The 14,618-nt window shown below is 37.2% G+C and overlaps 1 protein-coding gene across 13 annotated transcripts in view; it reads right to left on the reverse strand.

The window, feature by feature from the left end:
- LOC115217963 (activated Cdc42 kinase-like) overlaps positions 1–14,618 on the reverse strand; it is a 334,743-nt gene that overhangs the window by 45,887 nt on the left and 274,238 nt on the right. For all 13 annotated transcript variants that reach the window (XM_036507901.1, XM_036507900.1, XM_036507902.1 and 10 more), the window contains 6 exons: positions 11,418–11,609; positions 8,582–8,679; positions 4,842–4,968; positions 2,715–2,864; positions 2,491–2,597; positions 167–309 (listed from right to left, as the gene is read on the reverse strand). In XM_036507901.1, coding sequence (XP_036363794.1) covers positions 167–309; positions 2,491–2,597; positions 2,715–2,864; positions 4,842–4,968; positions 8,582–8,679; positions 11,418–11,609 — 817 coding nt within the window. The remainder of the gene's footprint in view (positions 1–166; positions 310–2,490; positions 2,598–2,714; positions 2,865–4,841; positions 4,969–8,581; positions 8,680–11,417; positions 11,610–14,618) is intronic.

Genomic DNA, 14,618 nt, shown 5'->3' on the forward strand with positions numbered 1-14,618 from the left:
AAACAACATATGGCCATACTGTTGTAATACATAGTTTAGTCTATTTTACAGTTGTAATACACTATCAATACCTTACTATTACAATATGCAAGTGCTAAGTTTAAGAAAAACAGGAAGGGCAGAAGGTAGAAATTGAGAGTAGATTTTTAGAACTGAAGTTGGTTACCCTTTCTTGATAGAGAAGTTCTTGGTAACTCAATGGGGCTGGTCTTGGGTTCAATGAACGCAACTGTCTTTGTAGCATCAAAGAGCCCACATTTGCCTGTATCCAATGCTCCTTTCCAGAACTTTGAAGGGGCATTTTCTGGACTGCAAAGAGACAAAGAAAACAAATTTAGTTAAACATAAATGAATTATCAACAGTTTACAAGAAATTTATAAAAATATGAAAACTTCATAACGAGGTAATCAAGGAAGAAGTCCACCAGGTCTATACAAATATCTAACACAGTTGCAGAGGCTGCCCAGTTAATTTCTTGAATTTTAAAGAAGTGTATGTGTGTGGTTTTTTAATTTATACAAGCTATGGAATATTTTGTAATTTTCCCAGTGTGATGACAATCTACACCAACAGATGATATTTCCATGATATTGAATGATATCTAAACACTCAGAGAGCATGTGTGGTCTTGTTGGATGAAAAAAAAATTGAATCTAGGTCAAAATTGCAATCGTTTAGTTGTTAGTCACACATGTTCTCTAGGGGTTAACACCAACAAAATTGTTTTAAAAGCTTTATATATATATATATAATATATATATATATATATTATATATATATATATATAGAGAGAGAGAGAGAGAGAGAGAGAGAGAGAGAGAGATGAAAACCATTCTATCACTGGGGCACCACCGAAGGTTGTTTCCTTATTTATCTAGAGCAGAAATCCCTAAAATGTGTCTCAGGATAATTCAGAAAGGGTCACCAGCACGGAATCGTTTACTTTTGAAATATGATAATGAACTAATCCAGAAAGATGTTAAACAGATTTATGCAAATATGTAATACAGCTGGAAAGATTACAGAGTTAATTTTCTTGACAAATTTTAAACAAATCTACCATATGTGTGTCTGTAATGTATATGCTCTGTGGAGTACTCTGTGTGCATGTATGTATTTCTCTCCGTCTCCACACACACAGCTGCTCTGCTAAGCCCGTCCCTCCAAGCAGTAAGTCACACCATATACAGGTAATTTTGTTCAACTCAATCTCTTTGAACAAGTCAGGTGGGACAGTGCTGAAGCAACACCCCAGAAAGGCAATTCCGTCAGTGATGATGACATTCATCATGCAAACGTGATGGGCTGGCATGCACCTTGAGGTTGAAATGCTTTTGGGAAACAAGTTGGGTCCGACTGTGATTCCAGCTTAGAGGCATTCAGCCATTATCATTGAGAGGCAACCTAACACCACCATTCCATTGAGCAAGCACACAAACTGTTGCTCTGACCCCGTGGTTCCTTTCACATTGGATGGGATAGCTGTAGCTGAGTTGGCAAAAGCATCGGTGGCAAGGGTCAATGTGTAAGCATACTGTTACTGTGCCCTGAAACCCCAACAACTCAGGGTACACACACACACAATGCATTGCTAGAATAAAACTAAGCTTTCTCACAAATTCCTTTTCAGGACAGTGAAACTCAAAGCAGACAAAGTTACAAACAACAGATGTAAGAAGAGAGAAAGGAATACTGCTACTTCAGAATTCTGAAATACCTAAAATGTTGGGCAAAAGAGGTGCTTCTATGTAGTTGCTTGGCCTGCTAAAAATAAGAGCCAAATCTCCCACAAATTACACAGCCTACAGTGCTAGAAGGAAAGACAGTTAGGAAATCTAAGATGTCCAATGTTCAACAAAAAGCATGGGATGGTCATGGCAGGAAGGTTTTTGGCCATAGGAGGATTACACCATTGAAATGAGACTGAAATAACACATAAACAAGTGAAATAATACAAAACTTAAATACTAATGGAGTGTGGGCAGCTCTTCAGCTGGTCAGCCCCTGTCAGCCCCTGTGGTGATCTCCAATGTCTGGCATGGTTTCTACAGCTGGAAGTCCTTCCTAATGCCAACCACTTGAGAGTGTAAGAGGTGCTTTTTTTTTTTCATGGCATCAGCAGTAGTGAAGTCACCAAACATTGGGAAGACAAGATCTTTAGAAAGATGTGAGCATGCAGCATTGAGGAAGGTGTGTTTGTACCTGGTGTAGAGAGGCAGGAACAGACGTGTTGCTGGAGAGAAAAGGTGTGAGAGTGTGTCCTCAAGGAACAAGATGGATGCAGAGAGAATAGCAGCAGAGAATCAAGAATGGTTGTGTGGGTAGGGAGGTCCGTGAGAATGTGAGTAGAGATGAGGACAGAAGTGAAAGCAGTGAATAATGAACATTGATGGATGCATGGACAATGATGACTCCCAGTTTGGGGAAATTCAAAGAAAATAGGGTCAGAAACTAACGTTGCAAAGGAATTAGAAATTGCAGGCACTTACTTCTTATCTAAAATAACAATGGTGTCGTAAGCCTTAAAAACTAAATATTCATCACCAGCAGAGGTTTCTGGAGAATCAGCAACTGCTTTTGCCAGAGATGGGCGCATCTACAAAAAACACAAGAACATTATCATGAAGAACAGCTCACTAAGAAAGACTGGAAGAAAACTTAAGAATAAAGGTCAAATCATTTTGAAAATTCTTGGAAAGGTAAATAAACTTACCTTTGGCTGTTTCAAAAATATTTCACTGAATGTAGGCCTATCCTTTGGGTCATCTTCCCAACACGACTTCATTAGGTCAAAGTACTCTCTGGGGCAAAGATCAGGTCGATCTAAGCGCTGACAATTTGGCTGATCAACAGCTTCAAGGATCTTTAGGCAAAAAACAAAAAAAAAAAACAATTTAATTTATTCCAAAATTCCTTGAAAATTTTCCTAACATTATCCTGCAGTTAATGTTTCTGCTAATTGTCCATGACCTTACCCCAGACAAACTATGCTCTAAGCAAATGTAAAACTTCAGAGAGATTATATCTGGAAAGGACACCAAAGTGAACCTTATTTCCAGTCTTCATGATACAGCAACATTAACCCTTCTGATAGCAGACCACCTGAATTTCTCAACCCTCCAACCCCTACTAAGACAGACTTGACTAGAGCTGACAGACATTACCAAAAAAAAAAAGAAAATGAAAGGACAGATGTCTTTATGTTTTTAGACATAAGAACTGAGGAGAGTGTCTAGGATATTACTGACCCTCCCCAACTGGGAAGGTTCATACAGGGGACAGTCTGAGCAGCTATAAACATGAGAAGAGAGCCAAGAAGGAAGTGGCCCTAGGCAATGTAAGGAACTGAGTTGATACTATGAGTATGGACAGAAAGACAAATGGGTGTCATGGCAGTTTGAAGTAGGGGGCCCACATGAAGCTAACTAGTTTGACAGGCAGTAGCACCAGAAAAGGGAAGATAAGAAGACATCTGGAAGTTGTAGCAGGTTAATAAGATTTACAATCAACTGGTTTTCTATTGAATAAGGCTTATGGTTGTGTTAGAGCAGGGTTAGCAGGTACACAAATGTGGGTCAGACTTCACCTTTATACAAGACCAGCAATTGATAAGGGCCTCAAATATTTTCTAACCCTGCCGAGAAAGTTTGATTTATGGAACAATTAAGGGAAGGATCTTACTGATGCTCTCTACACTAAAAGAGCAGTGGATAGGTTTTAAGAGCTCCATCCCTCCATCCCCCACTCAAACCGGACTGTTGTTTAACTCTTCAGCATTAAACAATTCTCTCTCAGAAGTGATGCTTATTCATTCACATTGTTTTGAAATTAATTATGCATTATCTTGTAGCTTTGAGATCTGGATGAGGCATCTTAATTTTTAGAATGATAGTGTAGAGTTGATGCGAGAGGTCAGGCCTGGCCAGTCTAAACATACAACAGGTAGAATATTTTGGCCAGATATCATCACATCATATAACGTCCATTCTCCATGCTGGCATGAGTTGGATGGTTTGACCAGGGCTGGTAAGTTAGAAGGCTGCACCAGACTCCAGTCTGATTTGACATGGATTTCTACGGCTGGATGCCCTTCCTAATGCCAACCACTTCAAGAGTGTGATGAATGCTTTTATACACTACCATCTTGGGTGCCATTTGCGTGGCACCAGTATCTGCCATGACTGCAATTTTGCTCAGCTTGATGGGTGGTCTTCTCGAGTACGACATAATGCCAAAGGTGTCGGTCATTGCCCCTGGTTTAAATCTTAAAAGGTGGGTTTAAATGCTAAAAGGTTAAAATTCTATAAAAATAAATGTTAAATGATAGGCTGAGAAATTAACCTAGTCATCTCATATGGTTTAATATTTTATCCCAATTTCCTATTTAAAAGAAAAATTCTTGTTTCTTAGAGGACTTTCATATTGTTTATTTCCATTCCAGTCTTTAACAGACCGTGGCTGGTTATTATGGAAATCTTAACTAAATTAATACACTGAAGAATGTGAATGATAACATTTGAGCAATTCTTGTAACTGATGGGTTATAATTAACACATGCCAACACAGATTTAATGATTTGCTCATTAATTGTAAGGTTGTTTACTGTACACTCCATCATGTGACCCACACATTGTTAGAAGGTGACAAAGATGATCGTTTCATTTCAATTGTATCAAACAGACAATATATATGACAGAGAGCGTATAAACTCTTTAAATACATCAAAAAGATACAATATTTCAATAAAATAAAATTTCTCTAAGATAATTATTAGATTTTCTTTCAAGAAATCAAAAAAAAACAAAAAAAAGAAGAAACTTGCAAGTTTGTAGCAACCTACCTGTTGTCCAGTCATTCCAGCCCAAGGCTGGAATCCATATGTGAACATTTCCCAAAGAGTAACTCCATATGACCAAACATCACTCGCAGATGTAAACTTCAAATAATTGATACACTCCGGAGCACACCTGTAATTAGAGTGATGAACACAAATTATAGGCTTTCGAGAAGTTACAAGCTTTAGAGAAGAATGTTGTGAGGGAAGTCTGCAATTCCAGCCATTCTTTCTAATAATTCCTGTCACTTGCAAAACACAAAATGTTCTCAACCATACACAGCTACACAAACTTAAAATAATACAAGTAAAAAACACATTGAAAGGAAGTATACAAATGCAAACAGGAAATGCGTGAGAGTGTGTGTGTGTGCATATATATGTGTGAGTGTGAGAGTGTGTGTGTGTGTGTGTGTGTGTGTGTATACACATTAATCAACACTTAATTGACAAAGAGAAACATCTTTAGTGACGCAGAGAGTCAAATCTGTGAACTCTTAAGTCCTGGGATGATTTACAGACAAACCACTGCAAGCCATAGAGCAAGTTTGTGTGGGCAGGGGGCAAGGTTCCAGCTAATCAGTAATTGACAAAGAGGTGGAATGATAATGTAGGACAGACCTGGGAGGGATGGAAGGAAGAATGATGCAAGGTACAATGTTAGGTAACTAAAAGAATAAGGTAGACACTTAACTAGCAAGGATTCAGGGAGAAAGAGGTTCATGGTGAGAAGATGAGAGAATGTGTTTCAGGTGATGAGATTGTGCTGTTGAGAATGGGGATGTCTTTGGAATGCTAAGTGGTGTATAATCAGCATCACAGATGTCAAGAGGAAATACCACAAGAAGAGGTTAATAAATGATGAGAATGCATGAAGAGGGGGGGGACAACAGCAAGTAGATCCAACTGAAGGATCAGCAGCTGTTGACAGTTGAAAGAAGCATTAATTTATAATGGCAGAGAAAGCAGGTGGACCTTGAGGAAGGGAGCCCAGTTGATTGTTGCTGACATGTTGAAAGTATCTGCTAATGGTACTGTTCCCAATAACAAGTGTTTCAGTATCATTGTCAGGACAAAGGAGATATTTCAGAAAGAAATAACTCCAGATGGACATGTTCGGAAGCAATTCAGTTCAAACATGGCTGTCCCCACAATGCTGACTGCCAAGTTCTCACTCCAGAATCAGTTAAAATATTTAGAGGTAAAGTTCCAAAGATGCATGGGAGTCTAGAACGACAAGATCTGAAAGTAAACCTGGCAAAAACATATCACAGTAGAAAGAATACTGAATTGTATGGCTGTCTTGGAAGAGTCTGTGTTCAATTTGTAGAATAGGTGGTTGTAGAAATTGTAAAGTTCATATCCAATAGAAATCAGGAGTCCACAAGAGATTTGGTGAGATCATTGTCTTATTGACAGAAAAGGAAGATACATCATCATCCTCATTTAATGTCTGTTGTCCAGACAGAGAATGAATACTTTCAAATGCCTGGATGGCTCTCTAGAAGTAGTCAGAAGACCTCTTACAAGTTGTTAACAGCAAGTGTTACCTAGGAGGGCCAAATGAGCAGCAGAAGTTAGGGTCCTGAAAGCATAGTAATCAGATCAAAGCTGGGAAGGAAAATTTTCAAGGAAGTATTACATCTGATGACAATATGGGGGTTTCTGAGAAGACAGAGATTGTGTGAGCCCATGTCCAAGCATGGAGAAAATGTTAAAAAAAATCTTAGTGATGAATGGTCATGAAAAATATATTGTTCTCAAAGCAAATTTTTTTTTCAATAAAAGAAAAACTCAAACTGGAGTATATATTTTCAATTACATTCGATTAAATCAAGTGATTCTCAACACACATCCAACATTCTTTTCCTATATGCCAGTCCTTTCTCAACACATGTATCAATCAATGGTACCTCACATTTTAATCTATGATAATTAGCCAAATGACTCCTCAAAAGAAATGTTATATGATCCCTCAAAGCAGACAAATATTATAGACCTTAAATACATATAATCTATCCTTTAGTTTCATTCCATACATTTTGTTTCCTTAGCCTCTTGCCTTTTATAACAAATCCCCAGCAATTAAAATTTCATACTGGATACTGTCACCATACTTTTCCTTCAGTTAATATAATAATTGCACATTGAACTGGACAAGCCTACCTCTGACATGACAAAAAAAAGAAACAGACATTGAATGACTTTCAGAAGGCTGTCAACAGCTTACTAATAATAGTGTCAAATTAAAAAAAAAAAAAAGAAAAAGTGGTATTTGTTTAAAAATATTTTGACAACTGTGTCTCTACACAAGACCTGTCATTGCTTGGTGTCCTTGTCAAAGCTTCCTCTCAGAAAGGAATTTCTGTTAATAATTCAACCCTTTAGCATTCAGATTATTCTGTCAAATATAATGCTTGTTTGCATTATTTTAACGATGAGATTATTTATTTCCCAACGACATTGTAGGGTAAGTGTGAAAGGCCAGATCTGATCAGCTTGAACATAGAATGATTTGGGTCAGGTATGGTGGGTTTAAATGCTAAAGGGTCAAACTATTCAAATAATCAAAATCTATCATCATCATCATTTAATGTCTGCTTTCCATGCCGGCATAGGTTGGATGGTTTAACTGAAAATGTGGTAAGCCAGGGAGCTGCACCAGGTTCCAATCTGATTTGGCAAGGTTTTTTACAGCTGTATGCCCTTCCTAAGACCAAACACTCTGAGAGTGTAGTGGGTGTAGATGCCATTGACCTGACAGGTCTGCACAAACAAGGTATATCGCCAAAGGTTTTGGTCACCTGTCACTGCTTCCATGAGGCCCAATGCTCAAACAGCGCTTTTTACGCGCCACCAGCAAAGGTGCCAGCCAGACTATGATTTCACTCAGCTTGATAAGTCCTCAAAAGCACAGCATATTGCCCTCAAAAAAAATAATAATTTGTCAGTTTTTATTCTCTGCTCTCTTCTTCCAAATTTGTAAGTTTGCTCTCACCATTTCTCAGTTATTTATTAGAGAAGGACACCATCTAAATCATTTTTCTCTTCTGCCATGGCATATATTAACATTTTCTGCAGTTTCGGAGACAGATTAATTTGAGAGTTGTACAATGCACATACTCATCTTTCATGGTTCTGAGAGTGGTCATCTGGGAGTGCCATTACTGGTAAAATACTGTCCCAAGTCAATCACAATTGACCTAGAGCTAAATTTGCTTCTGGCTAAGTTTGTCCTTTGTAAAGTATATGCACACTTATGCTTGTAACCATTTCCAATTTTAAAAATTTGATTTTGTCTTGAAAATCTTTGTACTGTGTGTGTGTGTGTGTGTGTGTGTGTGTGTGTGTGTGTGTGTGTTGTGTGTGTGTGTGTGTGTGTACAGGTTCTCCTTTTGTGCAATAGTTGTAAAATGAGGGCACATGGACAAGCACTAAGAGGAAACACTGATGACAATCAGAGATTATTATTAAAGTCTGAAGAAATCTTTTAAAAGACTGGCCATATTAAAGACTTTGTTATATTTCACTTTATCACACGGAATGGAGCACACTGCAACCACCAGCACAGAACCATCAAAACAAACTCGAACCTGATACTGAAGCAAGTTCTTTATAATTACAATTTAATGCTGAAGCAATAATTCTCTGGCAAACGTACAACATTTCTGAGTCTCAATGGTAACAAGCTTAAATCTATTACAAATCAAAACATATAAAAAAATATCATCAAAGGACTGACTCACCAAGCAATTGGAAGTTTTAGATTGATGGTAAAATTACTCTGGTAATAGTCTTTGCCTACTCCAAGAGCTCGAGACAATCCAAAGTCACTGATCTTTACCTGGAGAGGAAATAAAACAACACAAAGTGAGATCATGAAGAAAATTTGAGAGAGAGAAAGTTAGGCAGAATTACTGCAAGAACATGAAATATAAAATCTTTCCGCATGCAGGCATATCTTTCAGATGATAGGAAGAAAGAGATCAAATTTCATACTTTAAAAAACAAGCTAAACACAAGTTGGGAAAAGAAAAAAAGCCACAAACTACAGCCTGTCTGTGTTGGAGTTGTGGGCCAGCCCACGTTTATTTTTTGAATGTCAGTACTGACAAACTAAGTTTAACCGTCAACAACAATGAAATCTCAGATACTAAACTTCTTTTTTTTGTTGTTCGTTATATTCCTTCCTCTTTTCTTTTACAACACTGAGACAACATCACTATTTTATTTATTCTTACCAATTCAAAAGTAAATCATTACAGGGCTCCTACTTTGCACACACAAACACACACACACATGGATATGCACATGCTTGTTTTTCTATGCTGGCAAACGTTGAATGAGTATTTATTTCCTGTTTTACAAATAAAGGAGATTTTACAGTCCTATATTTAAGAGATGAGGAATTATGTACATTATTTACATTTAACAGATATTTAGCCTCATCTTGTTTGTTGTTAACACAACGTTTCAGCTGATATACCCTCCAGCCTTCATCAGATGTCTTGGGGAAATTTCGAACCTGGGTTCTCATTCCTAAGGTATTTTTCAATACAGTTCTATATTTAAGAGATGAATTATGTACATTATTTACATTCGATGGATATTTGTCCTCATCTTGTTTGCTTTTAACACAACATTTCGGCTGATATACTCTCCAGCCTGAAGACACCTGAAGAAGACTCCAAGACACCTGAAGAAGGCTGGAGAGTATATCAGCCGAAATGTTGTGTTAACAATAAACAAGATGAGGGCAAATATCCATCAAATGTAAGTAATGTAAAATGTATTTTCCGATGTTATTATAATTATTATTATTCAGGTCACTGCCTGGAATCGAACTCAGAATATTGGGGTTACTAGCCCGTGCTCTTAACCATTATGCCCACAGGCATATGGTGTTGTGGTTAAGAGTGTGGGCTACTAACCCCAAGATTCCGAGTTCGATTCCAGGCAGTGACTATAATAATAATAATAATAATAACATTGAAAAATAGCTTAGGAATGAGTACCCAGGTTTGAAATTTCTCCAAGACACCTGATGAAGGCTGGAGGGTATATCAGCGGAAACATTGTGTTAACAACAAACAAGATGAGGACAAATATCCGTCAAATGTAAATAATGTAAATAAAGGTGATTTTACTCCACAATCTCAAGAGCTCAGAGCTACCTGAGATCATGTTCATTGTCAACGTAAGAATGAGACACTGCTTTTTGTTCAAACAGTCTCATGCAAGAAGTGGAAATGAAAACTTTCACACTGTTGTAGGGAATTAGTAATAATGGTGTGCCCTTCCCACATGACGAATGGAATAACCTAGTCACTATAAGTAAAGAGAAGTACGTGGAGTACCAGAGTACATAGTAGGCGGTCAGAGAGAGTCCTGTCTTTACTGGGTTTACTAAGTATACTGTTTAGCAGAGTGAGAGTTATAACAATGCAACATCGTAAGGAATACAAGACAGACACATGCAGAGTGTTCCATGCAGTTCTTGTCTACCAATTTCACTGAGAGGGCCACAGTCGGCTCCACGCAAGAAGCAGAAGCCACTTGGCCAAAGTGCTGCAAAACGACACTGAACCTCTACGATCACACAATTGGAAAGCAACCCTCTTAACCACACACGCATCATCCATGCCTGCATGTACACCCTTGCGTATGCACACACACACACGCACGCACATGCATGGTCCCTCTACTTCCATCTTATCAAGCACAAATCAACCTTGCTAGTGTTGGTGCCATGAGAAAATGCCCGCAGATCTTTCTGTAAAGTGGTTGGCATAATGAAGGGCAATGAGCCACAGAAACCAAAGCAAATGACATGTACAAGTTGCTAGGATTTGGGAGTAGTTGATTGTAATGGGCAGTGACACAGCCTGTGACCCAGCCAACAATAAATAATCCCAGTTTCTCAACAAAACTACAGGAGGACACACATTTATGTAGGCTGGCAAATAGTATACAGTCTAATATTAGATATCTTTTATCATTTACTTGTTTCAATGACTAGACTGCGACCATGCTGAAGCACCACTGTGGAGAATTTTTTAGTCAAATGAATCAATTTATTTTTAAAGCCTGGTACTTATGGGATGTAAACACACCAACATCAGATGACAAGCAATGGTGAGGAACAAACACACACATGGCAGGCTTCTACCAAATCCACTCACAAGGCTACAGTAGAAAGCACTTGCCCAAGGTGCCATGCAGTGGGACTGAACTTAGAACGATGTGGTTGGGAAGTAAGCTTCTTACCACACAACCACATCGACGTATATATATATATTTATTTATAAATTGATATAATCTTTAAAATGATTATATCAGCGGCGAGCGTATAAAAAACAACCATATCGGTATAATTGATTTTTAAGTATATAATTATAAAATTATGATTAAGGACATTGGAATGCCAGCATCTACACACTAGAAGTAGATGTCAAATATAGGTGCTGGCATTAATGTTGTTAATCACAACAGGTGAAGGGACTAAAGGTATTATTGCTATACTAATAAATGATAGGGAAATAGGATATTCCTTGATTGGAAATATATGTGGGGAAAGCTTACCTTGTTCTTGCTAAACACCAAAATGTTGCGCGCTGCTAAATCTCTGTGAATGAGACGTTTGCTTTCTAAATATGCCATTCCATCACAGATTTGCTGGGAAAAGTCACAAAGTCGCAAAACAGGAAAATCCAAACGTAGAGAAGGTTCTTTGAGACATTCGAGTAATGAACGCATTGGTGCTAATTCTGTTACCTAAATTAGATGGATAAGAATGGTTAAAAATTTGGAAGCATGGCACATGGAGAAAACTAATCAGAAAATCAATAATATCAATCCTATCCATGGGAGCCAACCCATGGATGGATGGGAGAAAGAAAGAAAGGGAGAAAGGAAGGAGGAGAGAAAGAGAGAGAGAGGGGGGGAGAAAGAAAGAGAGAGACAGACAGACAGACAGACAGACAGACAGACAGAAAGAAAGAAAGAAAGAAAGAAACTTTCAAGTTGTTTCTATGGGAATTACATAATCAAACTCGGTTGGGTTAAGTTTTATATTTAAAGGAGAAAATCCTGAAATATTTCTGGAGAAAGAGAGAAGACTTAAAGAAAAATGTACAAGCACAAACTTTTGTTTGTTTGTTTGTTTGTTTGTTTTTAATTTATCTAATTGGAGCAGAAGATTGGATTGAAAGAAAACATTAATGCAATTGAATTATTCTGTAAACACGTATATGGGATGGCTGCGTAGGAAAAGGATTCTAATTCATTTCAAATACAGGGCAGCACTGTACATCTATATATATATTATATATATATATATATAGCAGCAGCAGCAGTTGGGGCAGACTGAAAGATTACTTTATCATCTTGGAGCGCAACACATTTTCACGCAACATCATCTTTACTGCAAAAATGTAAAATATATTGAATCCACTGTTGACTCCAACTCCTCGGCCATTTAAACATTGCTCTCTTGTCTCTTCTACTCAAACTATTTATATCTAACTTTGAAAATACTTCTTCAGTTCTACATAAAAGCAAAGATTCTCTTCACAACTGGTTAGAAAGAGAGATAGAAACAGCCATATGAATTCTAATAAACTGGGTTGTATTTCATTAATTAGATTTAAATTTCATCGTGTTTTAACTTAGAGCATTAAAAAAATCTCAAGTACAGAAGATAATATGTAAAAACAAAAATATAAATTTTGTAAAAAAAAAGCACTTTATAATCTTATTTGAGTTTCAGTTATTCTTTGGTTACGATGGTGGTGATGGTGATGTTATTGGTTGTAACACTCCTTAAGAAGTGTGAAGAGTAGGAGGGAAATAGTTTATTCACTAGATAGTTGTTAGTAACCTCAGAGAGTAGTATCAGTATATATTATAATCCAGTTAGTTTTATAAAAGAGAGAGAGGACATTCAGTTAAGTCAGGATTACGGAAGAAAGAGATTCCATGGAAAAGTAGATTCTTTAACTGTTGAATGTGACATTTAGTCACATTGTTTTGAATTAATCATGCATTATCCCATAGCTGCATGATTTTTAGAATGACATTGTAAGGTAGGTGTGAGAGGCTGGATCTAGTTAGTATTCGTTTATATGTTTCAGCCCTGAGGCTGTGGCCAAGCTGGGGCACCACCAGTATGAACATAAAACAGGCAAAATATTTTGACCAGATATGGCTGGTTTAAATGTAAAGAGTTAAAGTGTTTTTCTAATGTTAAATTGGCTGAAATAATTGTATATTATCAGACCGTGACTTGTTACACATCCGCTAAGATCATTAACAGCTTCAGATAACAATACAGATTAGATATATGAATCTGCTAATGTCCAAACCAGTGAAAAAAAAATTCTTTCAATATCAATTTAAAGGTAAAATTCTTCATCTCAATACTGTCAGAAAAATCTAAATAAATTTGGTTGAACACAGAAAGTATACAATGCTACATACACGGAAAACTAACGAAAGAAAAATTATATTAATTGGCTTAAACTAATTATATGATGAGCTATTACAGATTTTTAAATATGTGATCGATGCCAGGCCTGCCTTACTGGCTCCTGTGCCGGTGGCACGTAAGAAGCACCTAGTACACTCTCAGAGTGGTTGGCATTAGGAAGGGCATCCAGTTGTAGAAACATTGCTAGATCAGATTGGAGCCTGGTGCAGCTGCTGGCTCTCCAGACCTCAGTCAAACCACTCAACCCATGCCAGCATGGAAAATGGATGTATGACGATGACGATAAGTGTTTAAATGTTCTAATATGAGTATTCGATGCATTTAGCAGCAGAGTGGGGGTATGCGTGTTTTATATCTTGATATTGTGTGACAGTTGTAAGCAAACAAGAAAAAAAGCAATAATGGTTCTTGTTGAGGCTTATAGATTCCCCAGCAGAAATTCAATTTGTGAGGAAAATATTGGCTGAGTCCACAGGAAAGCTGGTTCAAATTGTGTCAGTGGTATTATATTGTACAACTCATTCACTAGACAGCAATGCGAAGAACAACCAACAAGAAACTATTCCAATATACTCGCCACAGGATATCCTAAAATATTTCAACTTACCAAAGAGTTTAATCACCACCACCCCACCATGACCTTTGACAGATAAACCAACAAAAAAGAAATATGAAATTATTTTGTTGTGTCATTTTTATGATTTTTTCACCAAAGTCTTAATTTAAAATGTTTCCCTTTTTTGAAAGCTAACATCACATAATTTTGCAGAAATATTGATTTGAAATTTTGACATTGGGTCAGCAAGTTCAGGGGAAGATGTCAATTATATTGACCCCAGTGTTCAACTGGTACTTATTTTATCAACCCTAGAAGGATGAAAGGCAAAGTCAACCTCGGCAGAATTTGAACACAGAATGTACAGATGGATGAAATGCCACTGTTTTGCCCAGTGTGCTTAATGATTCTGCCAGCTTGCAGCTTACACAATTTTGCAGAAATATTAATAAATAGGATGAAAACTAGTTCTAATAAGTGATTAAAATGGTATATATCCTCATCTCATGCTAAACCAATTAACATGTCTGTGAAATTAGGAATTCCATTTATCTAAAAGCAGTTAGTTACAGCACCAACCAGAATATAGTAAAACTGATTAAACAGTTCAAGGTTCCTAATTTTAGCTAAACATGTAAAAGAAAAAAAACATTAAAATAAGGGGAGGGAAAGAGGGGGAAAAAGAACCTGCTGCACATTAGCTGCAGGTAACATGAACAGGGTTAATAATATGAAAGGC

The sequence above is a fragment of the Octopus sinensis genome, linkage group LG12, assembly GCF_006345805.1.
Source record: "Octopus sinensis linkage group LG12, ASM634580v1, whole genome shotgun sequence".
Lineage (NCBI taxonomy): Eukaryota > Metazoa > Mollusca > Cephalopoda > Octopoda > Octopodidae > Octopus > Octopus sinensis.